The sequence below is a fragment of the Sylvia atricapilla genome, chromosome 1 (genome assembly GCF_009819655.1).
Source record: "Sylvia atricapilla isolate bSylAtr1 chromosome 1, bSylAtr1.pri, whole genome shotgun sequence".
Taxonomy (NCBI): Eukaryota; Metazoa; Chordata; class Aves; order Passeriformes; family Sylviidae; genus Sylvia; species Sylvia atricapilla.
In genome coordinates, this window is record NC_089140.1 from 87035407 (window position 1) to 87054975 (window position 19569).

The 19569-nt window shown below is 37.8% G+C and overlaps 1 protein-coding gene across 1 annotated transcript in view; it reads right to left on the reverse strand.

Moving 5' to 3' along the window:
• Positions 1 to 19569, reverse strand: part of EPB41L4B (erythrocyte membrane protein band 4.1 like 4B) — a 169214-nt gene that overhangs the window by 28039 nt on the left and 121606 nt on the right. Inside the window, exons 19-22 of the mRNA XM_066327134.1 lie at positions 18338 to 18405; positions 5419 to 5523; positions 2427 to 2565; positions 1865 to 1942 (exon numbers count right to left, since the gene is read on the reverse strand). Coding sequence (XP_066183231.1) covers positions 1865 to 1942; positions 2427 to 2565; positions 5419 to 5523; positions 18338 to 18405 — 390 coding nt within the window. The remainder of the gene's footprint in view (positions 1 to 1864; positions 1943 to 2426; positions 2566 to 5418; positions 5524 to 18337; positions 18406 to 19569) is intronic.

Consider the following 19569-nt stretch of genomic DNA (forward strand, 5'->3'; position numbering starts at 1 on the left):
GAGTAAACTTTTCATTCAAACCTCAGCTGAGAGCAGCCTGTAGTCAGTGAAACTGCAGAAAAAGGTCTGTAAACAATACCTGCTCTGTAGAGAACAAGCTGACCTTTATAGATGTTAAACAAAACAAAAAGGGTTGATTGATGCTGGGCAGTACCTGCTCTCCAAAATATTAAAACCAAGAAAGTCAATGGAAGGTTAGTTCATGAACATACAGTGTGCTAAATTGTGTCAGTGTGTGGTGGGGTAGGGATGGGGAAAGCCCAATTTGGTAAAATTTTTAGGGCAAAATGCCTGTATCCTCAGCTAAAGAAGGAAAAAAGTGTGCAATGCTGACTTCTGCTAAATGGGAAAAAAACCCCCCAAAACTATGTTATCTAGAGCAGGTCAGTTGCTGGAGTCTCCAAGACTCATTTTATTAAATTCTAATTAACACACTAAGACATGGTATGTTTTTAGAATAAGAAATCTATTTGTAAAGTCCAACAGATAACTACAATTTAGCCACAAATGCGCTACAAACATAGAAAAAGACAATCTAACCTAGATAGAATCATGGAATCACTTGTGTTGAAAAAGGCCCTTCAGATCATCAAGTCCAACCACAACTCAGCACTGCCATGTCCCCCCTTGAACCATGTCCCTCAGTGCAACCTCTACAAGTCTTTTAAATACCTCCAGGGCTGTCAACTCAACCACTTCCCTGGGCAGCCTGTGCCAATGCTTTACAAACCTTTCAGTGAACAAACTGTTACTAATATGCAATTCAACAAGTAATTTGAGGCCATTTCTTCATGTCCTGTCACTTCTGACTTGGGAAAAGACCAATACCTACCTCACTACAACCTCCTTTCTGGTAGTTTCGGTTTCAGTCTGCCTGTGTCTTGCCAAGCCCCACAGCTCTCATCCAGTGGTAACAGGACACAAGCAGTTATTTACAGACAACTACAATACTGTCTCAGAAGCAAAAGGCAGAAGCACAGCACCTTTCCAATACCGTAAACTAGGACCTAATCATGTAGTGAAAGCAATGCCCAGGACAGAATTACCTTCATACAAAAACATTTATGCCCAAAATGTAGTGCTGTCCTTGTCATGCCTTTTAAATGCTTTAACTGTGATTTCTAGTAGACAGCAAAAATGCCTTTGGACAGCAGAGGACTCTATCTGGCATTAGAGTTATTTGCAATGCAAGATGACCTAGAGGAAGTTAAGGATCGCATTATGATTATGCAAGAAATCTACTGAGAATCTGAGATGAAAATGTTGAGATCACTGAAGTCAAGAGGCATTTTGATTTCAGTGGGACCAGCATCTCTCCCTGGCTTTCAAGCAAAAATAAAATCAAGTAGCTCCATAAAAATAAATTCATAATCAACATATTTTAGGCAATTTTATCTAAAGTGAGGAAGAGAACTCTGCTAATGAAACATGAAAGTGCAGGTACACATCTTGGGATTGGCTATTAGGTAAGCTCTGTAAGCTATTAGGTAAAAACTGTGGCAAAAAGAAATTACTTTTCAGACAACTCCCAAAAGCAAAGCTATGATCACATTAGGAATCTGTGTTAAAGGGACAAAGAAGCTTGTGAAACCAGTGCAGCAATTTGTAAAGATAGGTGAGAGAAATAAGTAGTTATACAACAATAAATGCTTTCAGAAGATCAGCCATAACACTTGTTGATGTGGACTAATTTTCAGAAATTCTGAGCTGAATTTGATGAAGGCTCAGGATCACTGAATATCAAGGAAACTTACTTTATTCCTGTGCACTCTCTAACACACTGCATAGTATCCCATTCATTTTAGCTGCAGACAAATAATTGAAAACTTCTACATTTTCCTGGTTACAAACTAAAATTGTTTACCATTGGTGTGGCCTCTGTGAAATCCATTAGGAGGTCACCTGGCTCCAAAGCAAATGTACTCCCAGCATCTGTGGAACTCTAAAGGAAAAAAAAAAAAAAAAAAAAAAAAAAAAAAAAAAAAAAAAAAAAAAAAAAAAAGAAAGAAAGAAATCCAGCATTGGAATAAAAGAGCCATTTAATTTCTGTAATTTTGTTGCCAATTTTTTAATTCCTTAAAGCACAGATTGCCAGATGGATTCAAAATTTCACACTATGTTTTTCAGGTATGGCTACTCAGGAAAGTTGGAGAACATAATTATACACCTTTGAAATCCAAGTGAGTAATCCTGATCCACTGCTCACTAATGCTGATGAAAAACTGTTATGGATTTTATCTGAGTCTTGGAGCAGGCTCTAAATACTTCCTTGCACAACAAGTTAAACATATTACTATAACTCTGCATTAAAAGCTACTCTTAAATGTAGAATTACTCCATCTAGGGAAAGCTTTTTACTCACAGTTCCCTCCTACCCTTCCTGAGCCCTCTCCCAAGTGACATAAGCTCATCTTTTTGTGTGTTACCTTGCCACCAGGTGAAACCTGTGTTTGTCCTTCTGATGTTTGTGGCGTACACGTTTTCTGAGACCCAGGAGATGGTGAAGACACGGGTGTTGATGCTGCTGCTGCTGCTGCCAGTGCTGGAGGAAGGTCGTCTTCATCACTGCCATTGATAAAAACAGACAGATGTTCTCATTAGAAAATGCCACCGGACTTTTGACTGCACTTGTTTCAGAGGAGGCACTGGTAACCTGTATGTCTGCTGTAGTGCTTTGAAGTGAAGATCCATTTACTCTTCCCTCTGAAATGCAGCTACCTTTTCAAGTAAATTAGATTTTTTTTTTAACCTTTAAAGATTCCTTAAAAATCAGTTGGCTAGGTACTTCTCATATGCAAATGGGAATCTTATGGTTATTAGGTGCAAGTAGTGTTTCTACGGATTATGTATATATGCATAAATAAACTGACTAAATATTACTCCACTTTAATGTTTATTCTCTTCTGTGGAGGCTGGCAGCATTGATAAGAACAGGTATGGTGATATCCATCCATGGATCTGACTGCTTCATTGGCTTCAAACAACGGTAGATTTGACATCCATTACGGAGCTAGTCTGTGCTGCTATTTTCAAACTGTTTTTAAAGGAATTTGACTGACTCCAAAAAGGATCTCTTTAAAGACATTCTTGTGAGGGTATCTTTTTCTTGTCCCGCTTATTCCCTTTAGAGAGAAAATATTTTATTTAAGATCAGGTTGCATACTTCCCCTGGGCTTTAGGGCATCTAGCTGAACTCTTTCCATCTCACCTTCTGTCACTACTGAATAAAACCAGTAAAGAATTTGGTTATACCTTCATTTACTTTTGCTGAACCCCATTGACTACAGATCACTGGAATCAGTCAGCCCTGAGTCAGGATGTTTCCAGTTGTTAATTGGAATTGGATGGAGGTAAACAGAGTCATAATTTGGCCTTCGGAAGCCTTATTACTGGGAATAATGTGTGAAAAGGAAAGACTACAGATTGACAGTTTAATGCACAGCGAAAAATAATGAGAAAAATTACTTCTGCTCATAAAACAGCACTAATTTTGACTACCAATTACATACTCACAGTGCACAGAAGCCTGCCATGCCAGCTTGACAGATACTTCCAGAACAAAACTACACTTAATTTAGTGCCACTTGAAAGCAGCATGCCTGGGAAACACAGCAAACTTCAAAACTTCAAACTAAGGTTACACAGCCTTATCCTGGGTTGCCTAGCAATGTTTTTTTTAATTATGATATAAAATTTTGGTGAATAATATTATCTTTTTCAAACTTCATTTTTTTTATTTCTTCTGGGTAAGGATAGAATTCAACACCACAGCATGCACAGTACACAGGTTTTATGCTGGAAAGAAAATGTGAAATCTTTTGGACCTGTTGAATAGACGTTTTATTAATGTAATAATAAAGTCCAGAGCTGGGCTGTTGACCTAGTTAATCTCTCTTTCAGAAACATGCAGCTGACATTTTCCCAGTCCTTGCTCCCCCCTCTCAGCAGGAAATCACTGGCACCCTCCCCATCCTCGCTGGGTAAAGCTACTCTGATGTACACAAGGAAGTGGAAAAATAAGACTTAGATAAAATAAGATTTATCAGCCATCAAGCCATCAGCACACTAGCTGTAACATTGAGAATTGGCCTTCACTGTATTACTTTCACGACAATCCTTCACTGTTTCTTCACATTTCCCATATTTGCGTTCTAGATACTAAAAAATTTAAATTGAACAGAATTTGAGTTTACAAAAAGAAAAAAAATTGCAGCCCATATTTTTAACTAGGAAGTCTTTGGCCCTACACATGGCCACAGCACAAGTGACACCTGTGGTTAGATGTGCTCATCTGCTGTTCCTCACACCCAATAGTGGACAACTGAAAATTCACATGGGAGCAAGACATTTCAAAACTGTTCCTCAAAACCTCATCAATCAAAATTGATTGTGTGTTTCCACATGCAACTCTTGGTCTCTTGGACAAATACAAATTTGGCTAATAGCTCATTTTCCTCCTAGCTTCAATTTGACTAGTTCTTCTCTTTTTTGTCCTACATAATTTTTCAGTTTTGGCAATGCAGATTGCAAAACGACAATGTTCTTAACAGTGAAACAAAAAACAATGATGTATTGATATTTATTAGAAACCTAGAAGAGACAGAAGAGTTTTCTAATGTTGATATATATTTACTGACATTAGAATGTTGAAATCCTGGATGGACTAACAGTTGCCATTCCACACAGAAAGCATACATATTTTTTCTTTATTAGGGCATTGGTATTCTTGTACCAATATGCTGACTTTATCCCTTTTTCCCCTTAATTTCTGGTGGCCTTGTCTGTCTTTTCATGGGAGGACAAATCAACACCGACTTTCACTTCTCCTCAGTACCTCCCATCTCTAGAGACTTTCAAGTGGAATGAATTACGTGTAAATGGGATGCCAAAGGCCTGTAGGCACAGATCCCTCTTTCCAGGACTAAGAGAATTAGTTCTGCTGGCTGTAGCTGTAGCAGGCTCAGCAATTTCTTCATGTGACAAATCACAGAGAGGGAGGGTGTGCTCTCTGAGAGGGAATGGCTCACAGCACAGCTTGATGCCCAAACAACTAAAGACTGTTTTCCTCATTTTGCAAATGGGGTTGTAATGAAGCCAACAGAGCAGCTTGCTCCAGCTCACACCAGGTCTTTGACATTTCATGTGGTAAAGTGGTTTTTAATTCCTAACCCATAAGCTTGAGAAAAGGTGGATGGCCTGCAATTCAAAGGGTGAGCCACTGCATAGGAAAGACAAGTTAATTTTGTATTAAAAGCATGAAGATTCTCAGGGATGAAAGGAGTGGTATGGGTATAAGATCATTATCATGTAATTGCACTCATGCCTTTCAGAAGGCATAGCTCGAGCAATAATTAGCATCCCTTTTCATTTTCAGCTGTAGTAGGCAAAACCACAAAGATAGTGCTGTATGTTACTCACAAACTGTATTGCCTCGTTAACTTCCTCACACGAGGAGCTTTAACCTCCTGCTTTTCTGTAGGGACAGTTGTTGGTGTAGTTTCAGGTCTCACTGGAGCTGGACTTCTAAAAATAGCAAGAAAAACATATGTCATACAGGCTCTATTTAAACTACTTCAGACATATCAACAAAGTTCTAACTCATAAACACTTATTTATCTTGCAAAGTGGCAAGTGCCCATTGAAGCTCATCCTTTTGTTCTATTTATACTTCACAGGCCAGTGTGTGTGCGTGTACAGAAAAAGATGTGTGAACTCACCCTCCTCTGCTGGACATACCATTTATAGAAGCAGCCACTGGTTACAAACACAGAGCCTATGTGAAAGATCATGTGGAAATGTCACTGTCTCCAAAATACCATATTTTAATAACGGACCAGCAGTTCAGTCACATCAGAACTATTTTTACAAAACATATGTTTAACAAAAACTATTTTATGAATTGTGAAACCTGTTCTGCTTTAAATACTTTTTTATTTGAAATTAAACATTATCCTTTAAAGTTGAAAAAGCAGGTCAAGGAGCTAATGGATTTGATCCAAGAAAAATTATCAAAATTTTTTTAACTTTCTAGAAAAAAGCAAAACTCAGACATATTTCAGATGCTCATTGATGTGAAATACATCTGCAGAACTCCAGCAAAGGACAGATATGGCAATGTGCAGGTCCACATGAAAGACTCTTCTCTTTAACCATTTATCAGTAGAATTAACTCAGGCTTTAATAAAAAAATCATAAATATTAAATAAAAGATCCTCATGATCTTGGAAGGAAACCATTTCGACCATGAGCTTGAGGGGCATGAAGACATGTGAAACATCTTAAATATTGCTTTTATTTAAGCAACAGGTTATGATTAAATACAATATATATGTACTATAAAGATAATAAATAGGTCAAACATTAAAAAAATTTGAAAGCCCTGATTAACAATTTGTGAAATGGTATTCTGCCATCTAATCTGAAGTCAGATTCTAAATTAGTAACTTGAGCAGCCCTACGGATTGCTGATGGAACTGCTCATGGAATGAGGTACATTTCACAAATGGAAAACATTTTTCCAGTCTACTTGCATTGTATTAGCCTTCCAAAGCCTTAATAAGACACACATGTTTAATCTTCACAGTTGCAGATCCCTCTGATGCCCCTGTGTGTTTTAAGCTTCGTTAACTCTCTTTGATAACTTCTGAACTTGATGTAGAGCTACAGAATCTACTGAGATGGCACAGCCTTCAGATTATATATTCAATTTTCCTAAATTTTTTTTAGTTTTTGGAGAGGTCACAGAGCATAAGATGGAACAATGGAAAGTAATGAACTACAATGGACACAAATAAATCATAAACCTGACTAGTAGTTCCCCTTCCCATGAAACAACTTCTGTCAATTATTTACCTCTTACTTGTTCCCATTAATTTCAAGAAGTTAGTATAGATAGCAGCAAGATATCTATATCAGATGTATTTCCTTTCCCTGTTCAAATTTCAGTGCCAGTCATTTATACCACGGATTTCTCAATGACATTGATGCAGAACAAGCCAGCCAAATCTGAAGACCTTTCACTGAGTTTGTTAGGCTATTAGGCTGGCAAATAAAGAGAAGATAAGTAAAGGAAAAGAAAAAAAAAAAGGCCAAATAATCTGTTTTAGTCTTGAATTCAATATATCTGACCTGAAAAATCTGTGAATCAACATCATTATGGAAGCTCCCAAGATTGTTTTTATCAAGACTTGAGATTGGAAGACAACACTAGCTCTTCTTTTGCTGAAGTAAAGGCAGCTTTTGGCTACTGAAAAAAATTACTTGTCCAATTTACGCAAAATGATTTCCAATTGAAGTCTGACATAAGCAGGATGAACATGTTATGACACATTAAACAACGGATAGTCAAATTCTGAAGGCATGTAAATGAATGTAATTATTATGCCATTATTTTCAGCTCAAATATATTAGCTGACATTCTTGTTCTGTATGAGTCGTCCTCCCAGCTTTCCAGTAGTTTTGCAAGAGGGTAGCTTACAATTTTTAAACCTTTTCATCAACTCAGTGAGAGTGAAAACAAATATAGTGGTATAACGTACATGAGTTGAATAACATTTCCTCAAAATTATAGCAAGTGATGCACTAATGCTAAGAAGGGGTTCAAGAAACAGCAAAGTGTAGAACAGGAAAGCTGGTTGCAAATCTACTTCCAGTTCATGGGTGCTTCAAATTTCTCAGGACAGCATTATAACCTGTGATGTAAGTCAAATACTTTCAGACAAAGGAAGATTTGAAGGGATAATTTCAGCTCTTTTATCATGTTTCATTTTACAAAGCCTGTGTATCTCCTTTGGAATACCATGGCTTGTAATTTAAAGAAAAAAAGAGGAAGAGGCGGAGCTTTTGAAGCAGTTATTTCAATTGTCACAATCAAATTTTTGTTTGAAAAGATGTAATGCAATTTTGTAACTAAAACAGTTTACAATGATTTCAAAGCAAGTTATAAAACTCACTTATACATATATAAAATTTAAAATTCTAAGTCTGAAATAACGCTGAAAAAGTGTTTAACATGCAAAATTTCATTCAACAGTAAATAAAATGTTTGAGACACAAACAGCACCTACTTTCTAACCCAGTAAAAAGATGAAAAGATTATTTTCCTTTGAATGGTGCAAATTTTCAAGTAGGAAAAAAATTCAAGTAAACATCAGACACACCTACTCCTTTTTCAGTCATTGTAATTGCTCAGATAAAGTTTACTTACGTTTTGTATCACACTAGTAAAATATTCCATTCACGTTGAAAAATCAATACCATTTTAAAAGCAAAATCTTCTTTCCCATTATGATAAAATTTTGCCATAATTTTTGTAGAGGCTGGCAGCAGCAACTACCTTTCCCCTGATATTTATCAGGCCTCTGGGGGAGACACAAGCACCATTTATTGCACATTTTGAGAAGCTGCAGGTTAGCTAGGATGTAAATTGAAGTTACCCCTCAATGAAAAGGAGCTGTGGTAATTCCTCTACCCAAAGAGGCCATTAGCACAAGATGAAATCTTAGACTAGTCCTACCAACTGCAGAGCTGGATTTTTGTCCTCATTAAAATCTTGCTAGGTTACCTCTTTCCACACCAGACTAAAAATTCCATGACAGCCCCTGTTTCATCTCCAAACACTCTTCCTCAGTCTGAACCTGCTCAAAACTGTTGCTACTCTCTCAACAGCAACTAAATGCAAGAAGTGCCCAGCTTGATCAACCCAGTGCTTGATCTGTGGTTTAAAAATGGCAGGCTTTTAATATCACAGAAACTCTTTTAAAAAAATCTCATTGTTATTCCGGAAGAAGTAGCAGAATAACTTCTGTTATTATCCTTTGATTTCTACAGCCAGAATTCTTATATGGAAAGATATGATTTTTGAAGAGAAGCCCTGTAATTATTTCAATTATTTAAATAGAGTGATTACATGCAGATATCACCATTTCAAGTTTGTAGTCCTATATAAATTACACAGCTATATAAACTACTGTAGTCCTGTACAAAGTATATAGCTTGAGGAAAACTGAAAGTGTTAAAGGATCAGTGGGACTCAGAATTAAAATGAAAAAGAAAATGTACAGTGTATTACAGTTCTTTTAAAAGGCTCTTTTTCAATGTCATTAATTCATAAGAAACCTTTTTTCTGTAACAGTAGCCAACCACTACTGCATACAAATGAAGGTACTGAACCAAGGCAGAGTTACTTAATGACCTGGCACCTTACATAAAAATCTGTCACTTCCTGGTGAGAATGACAATAACAACCTGTCAGCATGCAGTGGCAGGTCATCAGAAACTGCCTGTGCACTGAGAGCCCCAGCACACTCCTGAGCCACAGCCAGCACGCTCTCCTGAACTAGCATCAGCCTGTTTCACAAGCCTGCACAGCAACACAAACACAACCCAGAGAGAGATGCCCCCCAAAAGCCAAGGAATTTGTTTTGTTCTCAGACTAGAAGCCATGAAGGTGACTGAAACCAAAACTGCTCACCAAAAAAAAAGAATAAAATAAATTACCCTGTGGAACATTTCAAGTGACCACAGATGTACACTCATTTAGTTTGAACCCTCCTTGGGGGCGGAATGCATGTGCTCATGCTGAGGGATTTAGGGTGTCCCACCCCACCTTGGTTCAGTTTGCAGGGCTGAAGCTGCACTGCTCCTGCACCCACCCTCTGTGTGCCATGGCTTCCTTGTCCCCTGCTTAGGTGGCTCTGGGCAGACCTCCTTGCTTGTTTGAAACGTGGCAATTGGGCCATGTGAGATCAAATGACTATCCACCTAATAAACTGAACGGCAATTATTAGCATCTCTTACCTTGGAGGGTCCAGTTCAGGATTTTAAAACTACTGAAGTATGCTGGGGGAACACACTTCCTGCATTTGTCTTTAACAGATTTTATCCTCTTTGCTTCTGTTTGGGCCTATTTTGTCATCTGGAACAATCCCTCTCCCTGTGTCTTCCCAAACTGATGCCAAGAGATAAAGGATAAAAGCCCTGTGATTTACGAGGATACAGCCAGCTGCATGAAAAGTTGACCTGCTTTCAGGTGCTGACTCATGGAAAAGGGGAAAAAAAAAGCCCCAGAGGCTGATTTTGGCTTCAGAATTCCCTTTGAGTGGGAACATGATAGTGAAAACTTGGGAAGGACAAGCAAAAAGCAAGGAAAAAGGAAAAATATTTGATAGATGCATTCTCTTGTATATCAAAGACATAGCCTAACAAGCTAAGCAAACAGGCAAACACTAAAATCTTTTCTAAGCTTGTGCTCTGGGGATTTCACACATTTGTTTTCCAAAGGTCATCTGAAGTTAAGAAACAGTATGTTCTTTTTCACTTTGATAAGGTAGCTTTTCTCAGAAGACAGGTTAGCTCTTCGAAATATTGCTTGGACATTTTAAAGCTACTGCCCATATCAAAATTTCTGAATAAAGTTTTTTTTTTCTTCTTTTTGCCTCCCTATAGATTGCAGATGGATAACAAAGATCCTTGATACAGTTTATGTGCTTTTCTTACTTACAAATTGAGTTCTGTTCCTTGTAAAGGAAAAAAGTCCTCCCCCTCCATTGCCCTTAAAATGAAAATGCATGTGCAGTCTGGACAAAAATACGGTGCTCCTGTGGTCCAACATAATGATGATACAGGAACTGCTCTTCTCTCACAGCTTGAGGTTATGCAGGAGCTAAACACCTGGTATCTAAGGTCAAACTGAGCTACAAATCCTATCCCTCCTCCCAGCAACCAGGACAGCCATTATGAATTCTGTGCTTTCCAAGGAGCCTAGGCACAGTTTAGAGGACACACGAGAGAGCCAAAGAAATGCACATTGAGTGGGATATTTCATCAGCTTAACCTCATCTGAAAGGTCTGAGTACAGGTCCTTTCTCTGTAGTTTGGAGGTTAACAATAAAATTACAAACAATTCATCAGCATTTGGCTTCAGGCAGCAGGTCAAAGAGGTCTTTAAGACTCAGAATGAAGTCAAAGAACATACCTAGGTGTGCTATCTATTTCTATCTACAATCTTTAATGCAGACTGACATGCAAAGGCTAATCAAGAGTTCAGCTTCAAGTTATGATTTTGTTGCAGAAATTACTGTGTGAAGTTCCTGCAAAAAGCTTGAGCAGTAGATGCATTAATCTACCCATGTATTGAGGCCAGGGTGATGTGTATTTAGATATTGGCTTTATTTTTGGAAATGCTGGTTGAAATTTTTCAGTTGGAGATAGATTCTTTATTCTTATTTCTTTAAGGTAAACACTGAATAAGCAAAGGAGCTTTTTAAAAGCAATTCAAATTTCTTAGGAGGAAGACAGGATAGATAATGATTTTAGTTTACCTACAATATTTTACAATATATTTAGAAGGATATATTTAAATGTAATATTTCTGACTCTGCCTCACAAAGGTAAGTCCATTTTGAGTTTAAGAAAAAGCATCATGCTTGAATTCATTGAAGTTCATGCTAGGTAAGACTAAGCACATAATTCTTGATCAGCTTTGCTTCGGAATTTCCTGAAGGTTCTTTTGAATATATCTAGTTTTCTAAGGAACTGAAGTCTTCACCTTAAGGAAACGAGCTGCCCATAATCATCCAGGTGATGACATCAGGTAGCATGAAAGCTACCCTGACACTCAATGGAAGTACATGTATATAAACAGATACTGAGGTGCTAATTTCAGATTGAACTGTGTACAAATTAGGCAAACATCACTACACTTTGCACCTTGCTTATACAGTCATATTTTGAGAGCACCTGCAGAGAGTCACAGTTCTCTGAAAAACATTGTTCAGGTTCAGACTGCAGTGGTATGTCAGCAGGATGTTAGCTCAGAGAGCAAAAGATGACAATTTAAATGTTAATATAGTTTGTGCAGGTGGGAACAGAGAGGGAAAAGCACAAGGGTGCATGCATTTCTTTGAGAGACACTCCTTCCTTGATCTTACATGGAAGTTACATTTTGGAAGCACCACTTTGATTGCAAAAGGTGTCAGACATTTTCCCAGAAATTGAAAGGCAGCCAGTGCACCTCAGAGGCACAAGCCACACAGCAGGTTAATCACATTCTGACAATCTGCATGAGCAAAGCTTATTCTGCAGTGGGCATCCAGAAGAGCACCTGAGATTACTTCTGAATCATCTGCACCCCGTAAAACTTGATATAATTTAATGTTTTCCACCCTTCTTTTCTGGTGTGCAGCATCATCAAGCTCTATGAGATAACATTAAGTTTTACATTACATGTTGAGCAGCTCCTAATGCAATTAGAATCAATGTAATGGCGTAATTTGGTTTTGGATGGGAAGATTTACAAAGAAAATTAGAATAAATGAATGCACAAAGTACCAGCTGGTGCTTATACCTACTCCCACATAAGAAGAATATTGCTATTTGCAATCCTATGAAAGATGAGATAATTTGGATAACAAGGATCAACAAAGGGTGATGCAGCAGTTGGTCTAAACAGAAAGAAATCCACAGACAAATCTTGAACCATGTGGGATATAAAGCCTGCCAAAGCTGGCAGTAATCCAAAAGCATATTTTAAGGGAAATAAATATTGCAGTGCATCAATGTACCACATGGTGCATGACAGCGAGTGGCAACAGCAACAAGAACAGTAATAACTGACCAGCCAGCTTGAGGGCTTCAGCTGAGGAGGGTTTCTGACTGACAACTGAATTTATGTTTACAGTTTTGACCACTATTTTAGTAAGAGGTTGTCTAATCTCCATCCTGTATTTGGAGGTTTTCAAAATTCAGGTGGAAAAAGCCATAGCTGACTAGATCTAGTGTTGGTGACAGTCCTGCCTTGAGCCCTCACAAAATGAAGACTAACGTGGCAGATGAAGAAGGTATTAGTGTTTACATGTACCAAACATATCATCTCTAAGCTTTCCCGAGCAGCACAAGAACTTGAAGAGAAGTGTATATTATCAGCAAATCCTGTTGCTAGGTAATTCCTGTCTTACAAATTTTAGTTCAGTTCCTTACCCAATTTGTTTAACTTTGGGCATTTTTACCATCATTTCTACTGTTGGAATCTCAGGATTAAAATTTAGTTTGGCAAACAGGCTGTGCCCAAAGACAGCCACTATTTTGCTTTGTCCTAAGTAACTGCAATTCCTAACATCTGGACTATTTTGGCGTAATTCTTAACTCTAGAATTCCTTAAGCCAGTACAGCAGAATTATACCTCGGCTTGCATTCAGATACGTTTGAAGAAACAACAAAATTTTAAAAAGTGCAGAATTTTATCTTAAATACAGTCCAAATCTGTATGTGTGAACCTGCATGCACAAGCATACAGGTATCCGTGCTATAGGCTTGTCCAGGTGGTCATAGCCAGAAAGAAAATACATTTCAAAGAACTTTCAGTAGAAATTCGTGTATAGGCTCTGGGAGATTGTACAGATGGTGCTTCTGTCTGGCAAAGTTTTGAATAAGAAAACAAATTCTCTTCATGGGGTTCTGTGGTTAGCCATGTTTTCCTTATATTTAATATATTAAACAGGCTGGCAATTAAGCAATAATTTTCTGCAAAGAAAGGTCATGAGTTTATCTTTCTAGCATCCATCCCTTTACTGAGAAATGGGTGAGGTTTATAAAAAGGGGAAAAGGTTTTTTCTATTTTGCACAACACTACTTCCTTCATTGTTTCTGGCAGACAGCTGGAACCTTGTTCTCTCAAAGCTAAAAGAATCAAATGCAAAAATACTAGCTGGTGGAGGCAGGGGATGAGAGCCTTATAAAAACTATACTTAAAAACATTCAGTAATCTCAGACCTGAATTAAATTAGATATCTAATCAGAAAATTCTCCCACAACACTTCCATCTTGACAGATATCTGAGTGTAAGGAATTCTCTAATAGATGGGAAAATACCTCTTCTGCTTCCTCATAATCCCTTCTGGATCATTTGCCACCATGGCAGGTTCTTTTATGATGCTAAAGAAGAAACCGATCTGTTAGAAAGACTTTTTTAGCTCTGTTTTAAGATGAATTCCTCTTGTTGGCCTTTAAGAGGACTGAAACTATAACTTCTTGTACACTTGGGGTCTACATCCCAAAAGAAGTACCATTAAAAGTCCTTGCAAAATGGCTGCCATTACAAATTCCAAACTAATCCAGTATTGATATAAACACATTTTTACTACATGCCTTAACAAAGCATGGCTCACCACGTGAAGTGGTAATTCCAAACTAATTGCATCTCTTTTTGATTCAACACAGACAGTATTTAAAAAAAAGCAAAAAAAAAAAAAAAAAAAAAAAGGCAGCACAAATACACAAATAACATTTTCCCCCAGTTGTTTCTTCTTCCAAAAACCAATGTTCTCTTCTGCCTTGTCCAAAATGGATACAGCCCAGTTATATAGTTATAGAGTACATATTATTTGGTGCTGAAGAAAATGTGTGTGCTTTTAGATCTGTCACAACAGAGCTGTAATAAAGAAAGGTCTGACTCTTCTTCAGAGTATTCGTGTGTCTTATCAAGGTAACTTGCTAAAGAAATTCCCCTCCTGTTGGCTGCTCTCATTTGACTTTGTTCAGCTGAGAGCTGTCACATGAAGCTGGGATGGATTCAGCTGAGGCAACCATCCAACTTCCCTGTAGCCACTGTCCAAATCTGCAGGTCTGTTACAGGTTATCAGCAAAGCAGCAGGGTCAGCAAGGGGAATGCACAACTATGTCCCAATTCATAGTGCACTCTATCAGTCTTCTCTGAGGATTAAAGAGGATGTAAGCTAGAACACTGCAGAGCATATTGGGTTACTGAGTCACGAGTTTTTCCTCATGAAAAAAATCCTATCCAGAGGAGGAAAACCTATAGAAGCATGCAGGACTGCTCTCTGAAAGCAGGGAGTGAGAGAGGACTGTAGTCTGCTGTGATCCCACATCCTCCTGCAGTTTAATCTGGTGTGTACAGGTTACCTATTAGCAGCAAGATTAGGAGACAACCTTGCACTTCCAGCCTGCATATGACAAATGACAGAGCAAATTTAACAAGGCTTCCCCTCCTGAAAGCTGACTAATTAGTACCATTTAAGCTTCAGCTCTGATTCCCCCTTCTTCATATGTAAAATTACTTACATAAAGAAGTGTTTGGAGTTTGCCAGAAGACATGGAAAACAGGTGGATAAACTGCCTGATACATGACAACTTTGCATAAGTACAACATTACCCCCAGGCCATGCCCAAGAAAATGACTGGAGACCTACTTGTAGGAAAAGTGGCTATACCACACATACATATGAGTAATTACCAGTTGAACCAGAACTAATTCTACAAAGAGCTGTAGCAATTGTTAGCCAAATTGAGTCTGTCATGGCAGATGCTAAAATAATTGCTCAGGGAGATTACAGGCCATATCCAAGCAGTTAATTCATTAGAAGTGTAATATTCAGAATGGCAATGGAAGAGGAGACAAAATGGTAGCAAAGAGAGCACAGTTTTTTAATCAAACAAGCACTACTACCCTCCTCTGACATCCTCTAGTTCCCTATTTATATGAGCAATTCATGCTTCAGTTACTGCTCAAAACTGCATATGTTTGCTTACTAGCTGGCCTGAACGAATTTCCCTATGCCTTGGGTTCGGAAAAAAACAAAGCATTTTGTAGTCTTTTGTGCAGTCATCAATGTGAAAAATACACAAAGTCATTTTCCCTGCTATAAATCCCTTGCATGAAAAGAGTGGAGTATTGTAAAAAAGCTCTCACTGGTTTCAACCATCAAGATATTTCAGCAAACAAAGAGTCTTTAAAGAATCACAGAGGTATTGTTCACAGAAATGTCTATATGGGTTCTTGCAGGGAAAAAAAAAAATTCCATGTGGAAGGGTTTTTTACCAAGGGTTCTTTTGCTTGTCTCTGCTAAAGAGAAGAGAAAAGCTCCAAGACAATTTGTCTCCCGGTATGAACTAACTCTTGGCTCTATTCAAATGCAATTCCTAGCAGAGCAAAAGCTCATTTATGTCCATCAAATTCCACAAGATAGAGGTTACAGAGGATGTTACTGGCAAATAGGTCACATGCTGGCTGGCTGCAAAGGTGCATATATCCCTGCAGAAAGGGTAGCTTCTTGAAGGAGAAAGAGAATGGTTAGACACTGGATTTATTTTGCATTTTTCTATGAGTTTTGACTACAGGCTGTTAAAATTGGTCTATCCCTTAAAACTGGTCTATCCCTGAGCATTGATTACTTGTATATGTGCACCTTTGGGACACAGCAGTAAAAGTTGTGCCATTTCATTTGGGAACAACTCACTGTAGAGGAAATGATGCTTGACATAACACAGATAAAAATAAATATTAGATGAATATACGCCAGAATGCTGCATACCAAGAACTCCAAAGTGACTTTTACAATTTTATAAGCTTGGATGTCTGCAAAAGAAAACAGTGAAATTCGCTTTGCAGGCGGGTTAGCAACCTTACCTCCTGCTGAATAGTACTTTACATCACAAAGCACACCACTCATTTACAGTTCAACGTGATGCAGCAGGAAAGAACCTATTCCAAAATGTGGAGTAAAAAGGCTTTTCTACAGATGTTATGCAGAAGTTCAGCAGAAGTGATTGAGGAAAACAAATCTGCAGCCACATTCCCAGCCACACAGGGATATACAAATTAGGGCTTCCTGAACTGCTTCTGGAAGTGACAGCAAACTAACAAAGGGTGTGGTGGCAGAGACAACATGAAACCCATTTCAATTAAACAAAGAAATAGGTCACTGTCCAAAGTATGTGATGAATTTTCTTAAGAAAGAAAAGAATTTTCTTAAGAAAGTTTTGTGGAGGTCTAGGAAGAACAACAGCACAGAAGAAAAATGGATGATTCTCTATCAAACAGAGTTTACAGCTTCTTGGATAAACAAATGAGAAAATCATGGCCTATCAGGTGAGACATTTCAGCTGCACAGAGTATCCCAAGATAAGAGACTGGGAAACTGGGATCACAGCTGCACTGCAAGCAAGCCAGGTGCTGCCACGGGAGGCAACAGCATCGCCTCTCGTGTCTCCTTCTGCCTCTGCAACACCAACCACCCCCACCATTCTTCTCTAGGTAGCTGCTTTCATTGAGCAAACACAGCAACTCTGCTAGCCCAATCTGGACAGAAATTAATTTCTGAATGAAGTTGTTTTTAAAGGCTAGCACAGATGTATCATATTGCAGGAAAGATGCACATTTGAAATAAAAGTTGACAAATTTTCCCAACGATTAGTGGTTTTCTTGAGTTCAGAGTTACTTAATTTTTCAAATATAATTCAGTACCCCTCTCAACTAGACTTTTCTACAGGGTGATTAAATGTCTGCTTTCTGTTGCAAGAATCACCCAAAAGTTATAAAATAAAATCATGAGATGACAAGTGCTCCAGTACCTTATATATATATTTTAGTATATCCAGTGCCTTAGTATATTATATAGTAACTTATTATATATAAGTATATTACCTTAGTATATATATGAGAAGACTAGTGCTCCAGTACCTTAGTATATATATATATTTATATATTATTTATATATATATATAAATTCTATTTATATATTATTATATATGAACATGAACATATATAAAAAGCAGATACACTGGTGTAATTAGCTGATTAACAGCCATGCTGTAAATCTGTAATATATTTCCCTCAAACTCTCCCCTCAGATTTCAACACTGAAGATGTCCAGAGTAAAACACAGAGGCAGGCAATTTCCAAATGCTCCTGCTGTAACCTCCTCTCTAATCACCTGCTGGAAGACAGCATACTGTGCCACTCAAATAATGTTTACAATTAATATGCCTCTTCAAAATGGCCACTCCAATAAAGACTATTATCCTCTATCAACAGAAGAAAAGTACAATTGAAACAGTCACTACTGTCTGCAAATGAGCCATTTTTCTGAAGTCTGTGTACCAAATTCCTCTTCTTCTGTGAAGAAAAGACCTTGCGCAAGTCAGAAAAATGCAGATACAGGGATATTCCAGTTTGGACACCTAGCATGTTTCTGATAGAAAAGTTATGAAAACTGACTTATTTTTATATAAGCTTTTCTAAAATTGTCACTAGACCTTATTTCTCACCCAGAGCTTTTGTCATTTGTTTAAACAGCTACACTCAGTCTGATCTTTAAAGCTGAGCTTTTATCAATTCTTAAACTGTATCTGATATATATTTATAAAATAAACACTGTTCTGACAGCCACCTTCTCCTCAGGTCATTGCATAGTGAACTTTATACAGCAACCTGGAGATGAGCAAATTGAACTGTAACAACAGGTTGATATAATGTTTGGGAAATGCCTCATTACATCACACATTAATTTTACGCTTCCCCTACAGACAAGAAGCAACAGACCTTACATTAGGGTCCTGCAGACTGGAGGCCTTACTGGGATTTACAAAAGAGGTCTCTTCTTTCACAGCCTGTTAAAAGAAGGAGCCAAAGTTTAGTACATCGTCCATGACCTTAGGATAATACAACTGTTTATTAAAAAAATATTCCTGTAAGCACTTCAGAAAACTGCAGTACCCAAAATGCCTGCCCTGTCTGTATTTAAAAGACATGATCTTTTTGAGTTTTCATCTCCTACAGCTGAGATTCACTGCGATGAGCAACAATGTACAAAGTGCAGGGCAATAATGTAAGGAAGAGAGGATGAAGAAAGGAACACTGTCATTTGTGGTTCCTCCAGAGAGCACTTGAGCAGAAATCATACCAAATCTACACAGACAAACATACTGTAGTTGAGCTGTCCTTTCAATTGGAGTAGAATAAATATTTATGTAGCCTAACTGAAATAATGATGCCAACTTTTCATTCAGACTCTGAAAATCTAAATGAAAAATGTGATCCCCTACATACATTCACACTGTATGCACAATTCACAGAAAATCTCACCCACTACTGCTCTCTGCTAAATTACAGAGTCCTGTCTCTCATATGCCATTTGTCTGTCAAGTTGAAAATACTAGTATTGCAAAATAACATACATGGAAATTTGCTTTATCACCCAGGAAATGCCCAATCCGGGCAGGTGTTGAGATGCATCTGAGATGCAGTATTCCACAATCCATGTGTAAATGCCAGTGTGAGGACAACACTGCCCCCCACTACAGAAGATGACTACAGAGACATGAGTATCTCCAAACTAGTCAGGGAATTCTCAGACTGTGACATTTGCACCTCGCTACATAAACAGAAGGGGACCGAAATAGTCCCACAACAGAGTGATTTTTCAGTGTTCAGTATCTGAACCACAGTAATTTGAGGCCATAGGTCCAGATCAAATTAAATTAAATGTGTCAGTCTAATCCTCTTAAAAAAGGATGAAACAGATTTCTTCAAATCCATCAAATCCAAATCAAAGGATTTTACAGACATGTAAAAATATTGTAATGTTATGTAAGACCTTCCACTCAATAAAAATTTATATATTCCATTTGAGGGTACTCATAAGAAAAGGAAGCAAAATCAAAGCTGAGTTTCTTCTATACCTTAGCGATAAACTAAAATAAAAATATCAGTAGGGATACTCAATGCTTGGGGAAATTGCCCAAGTTGTGACAGTTTGCAGTTTGTTTTCCCCT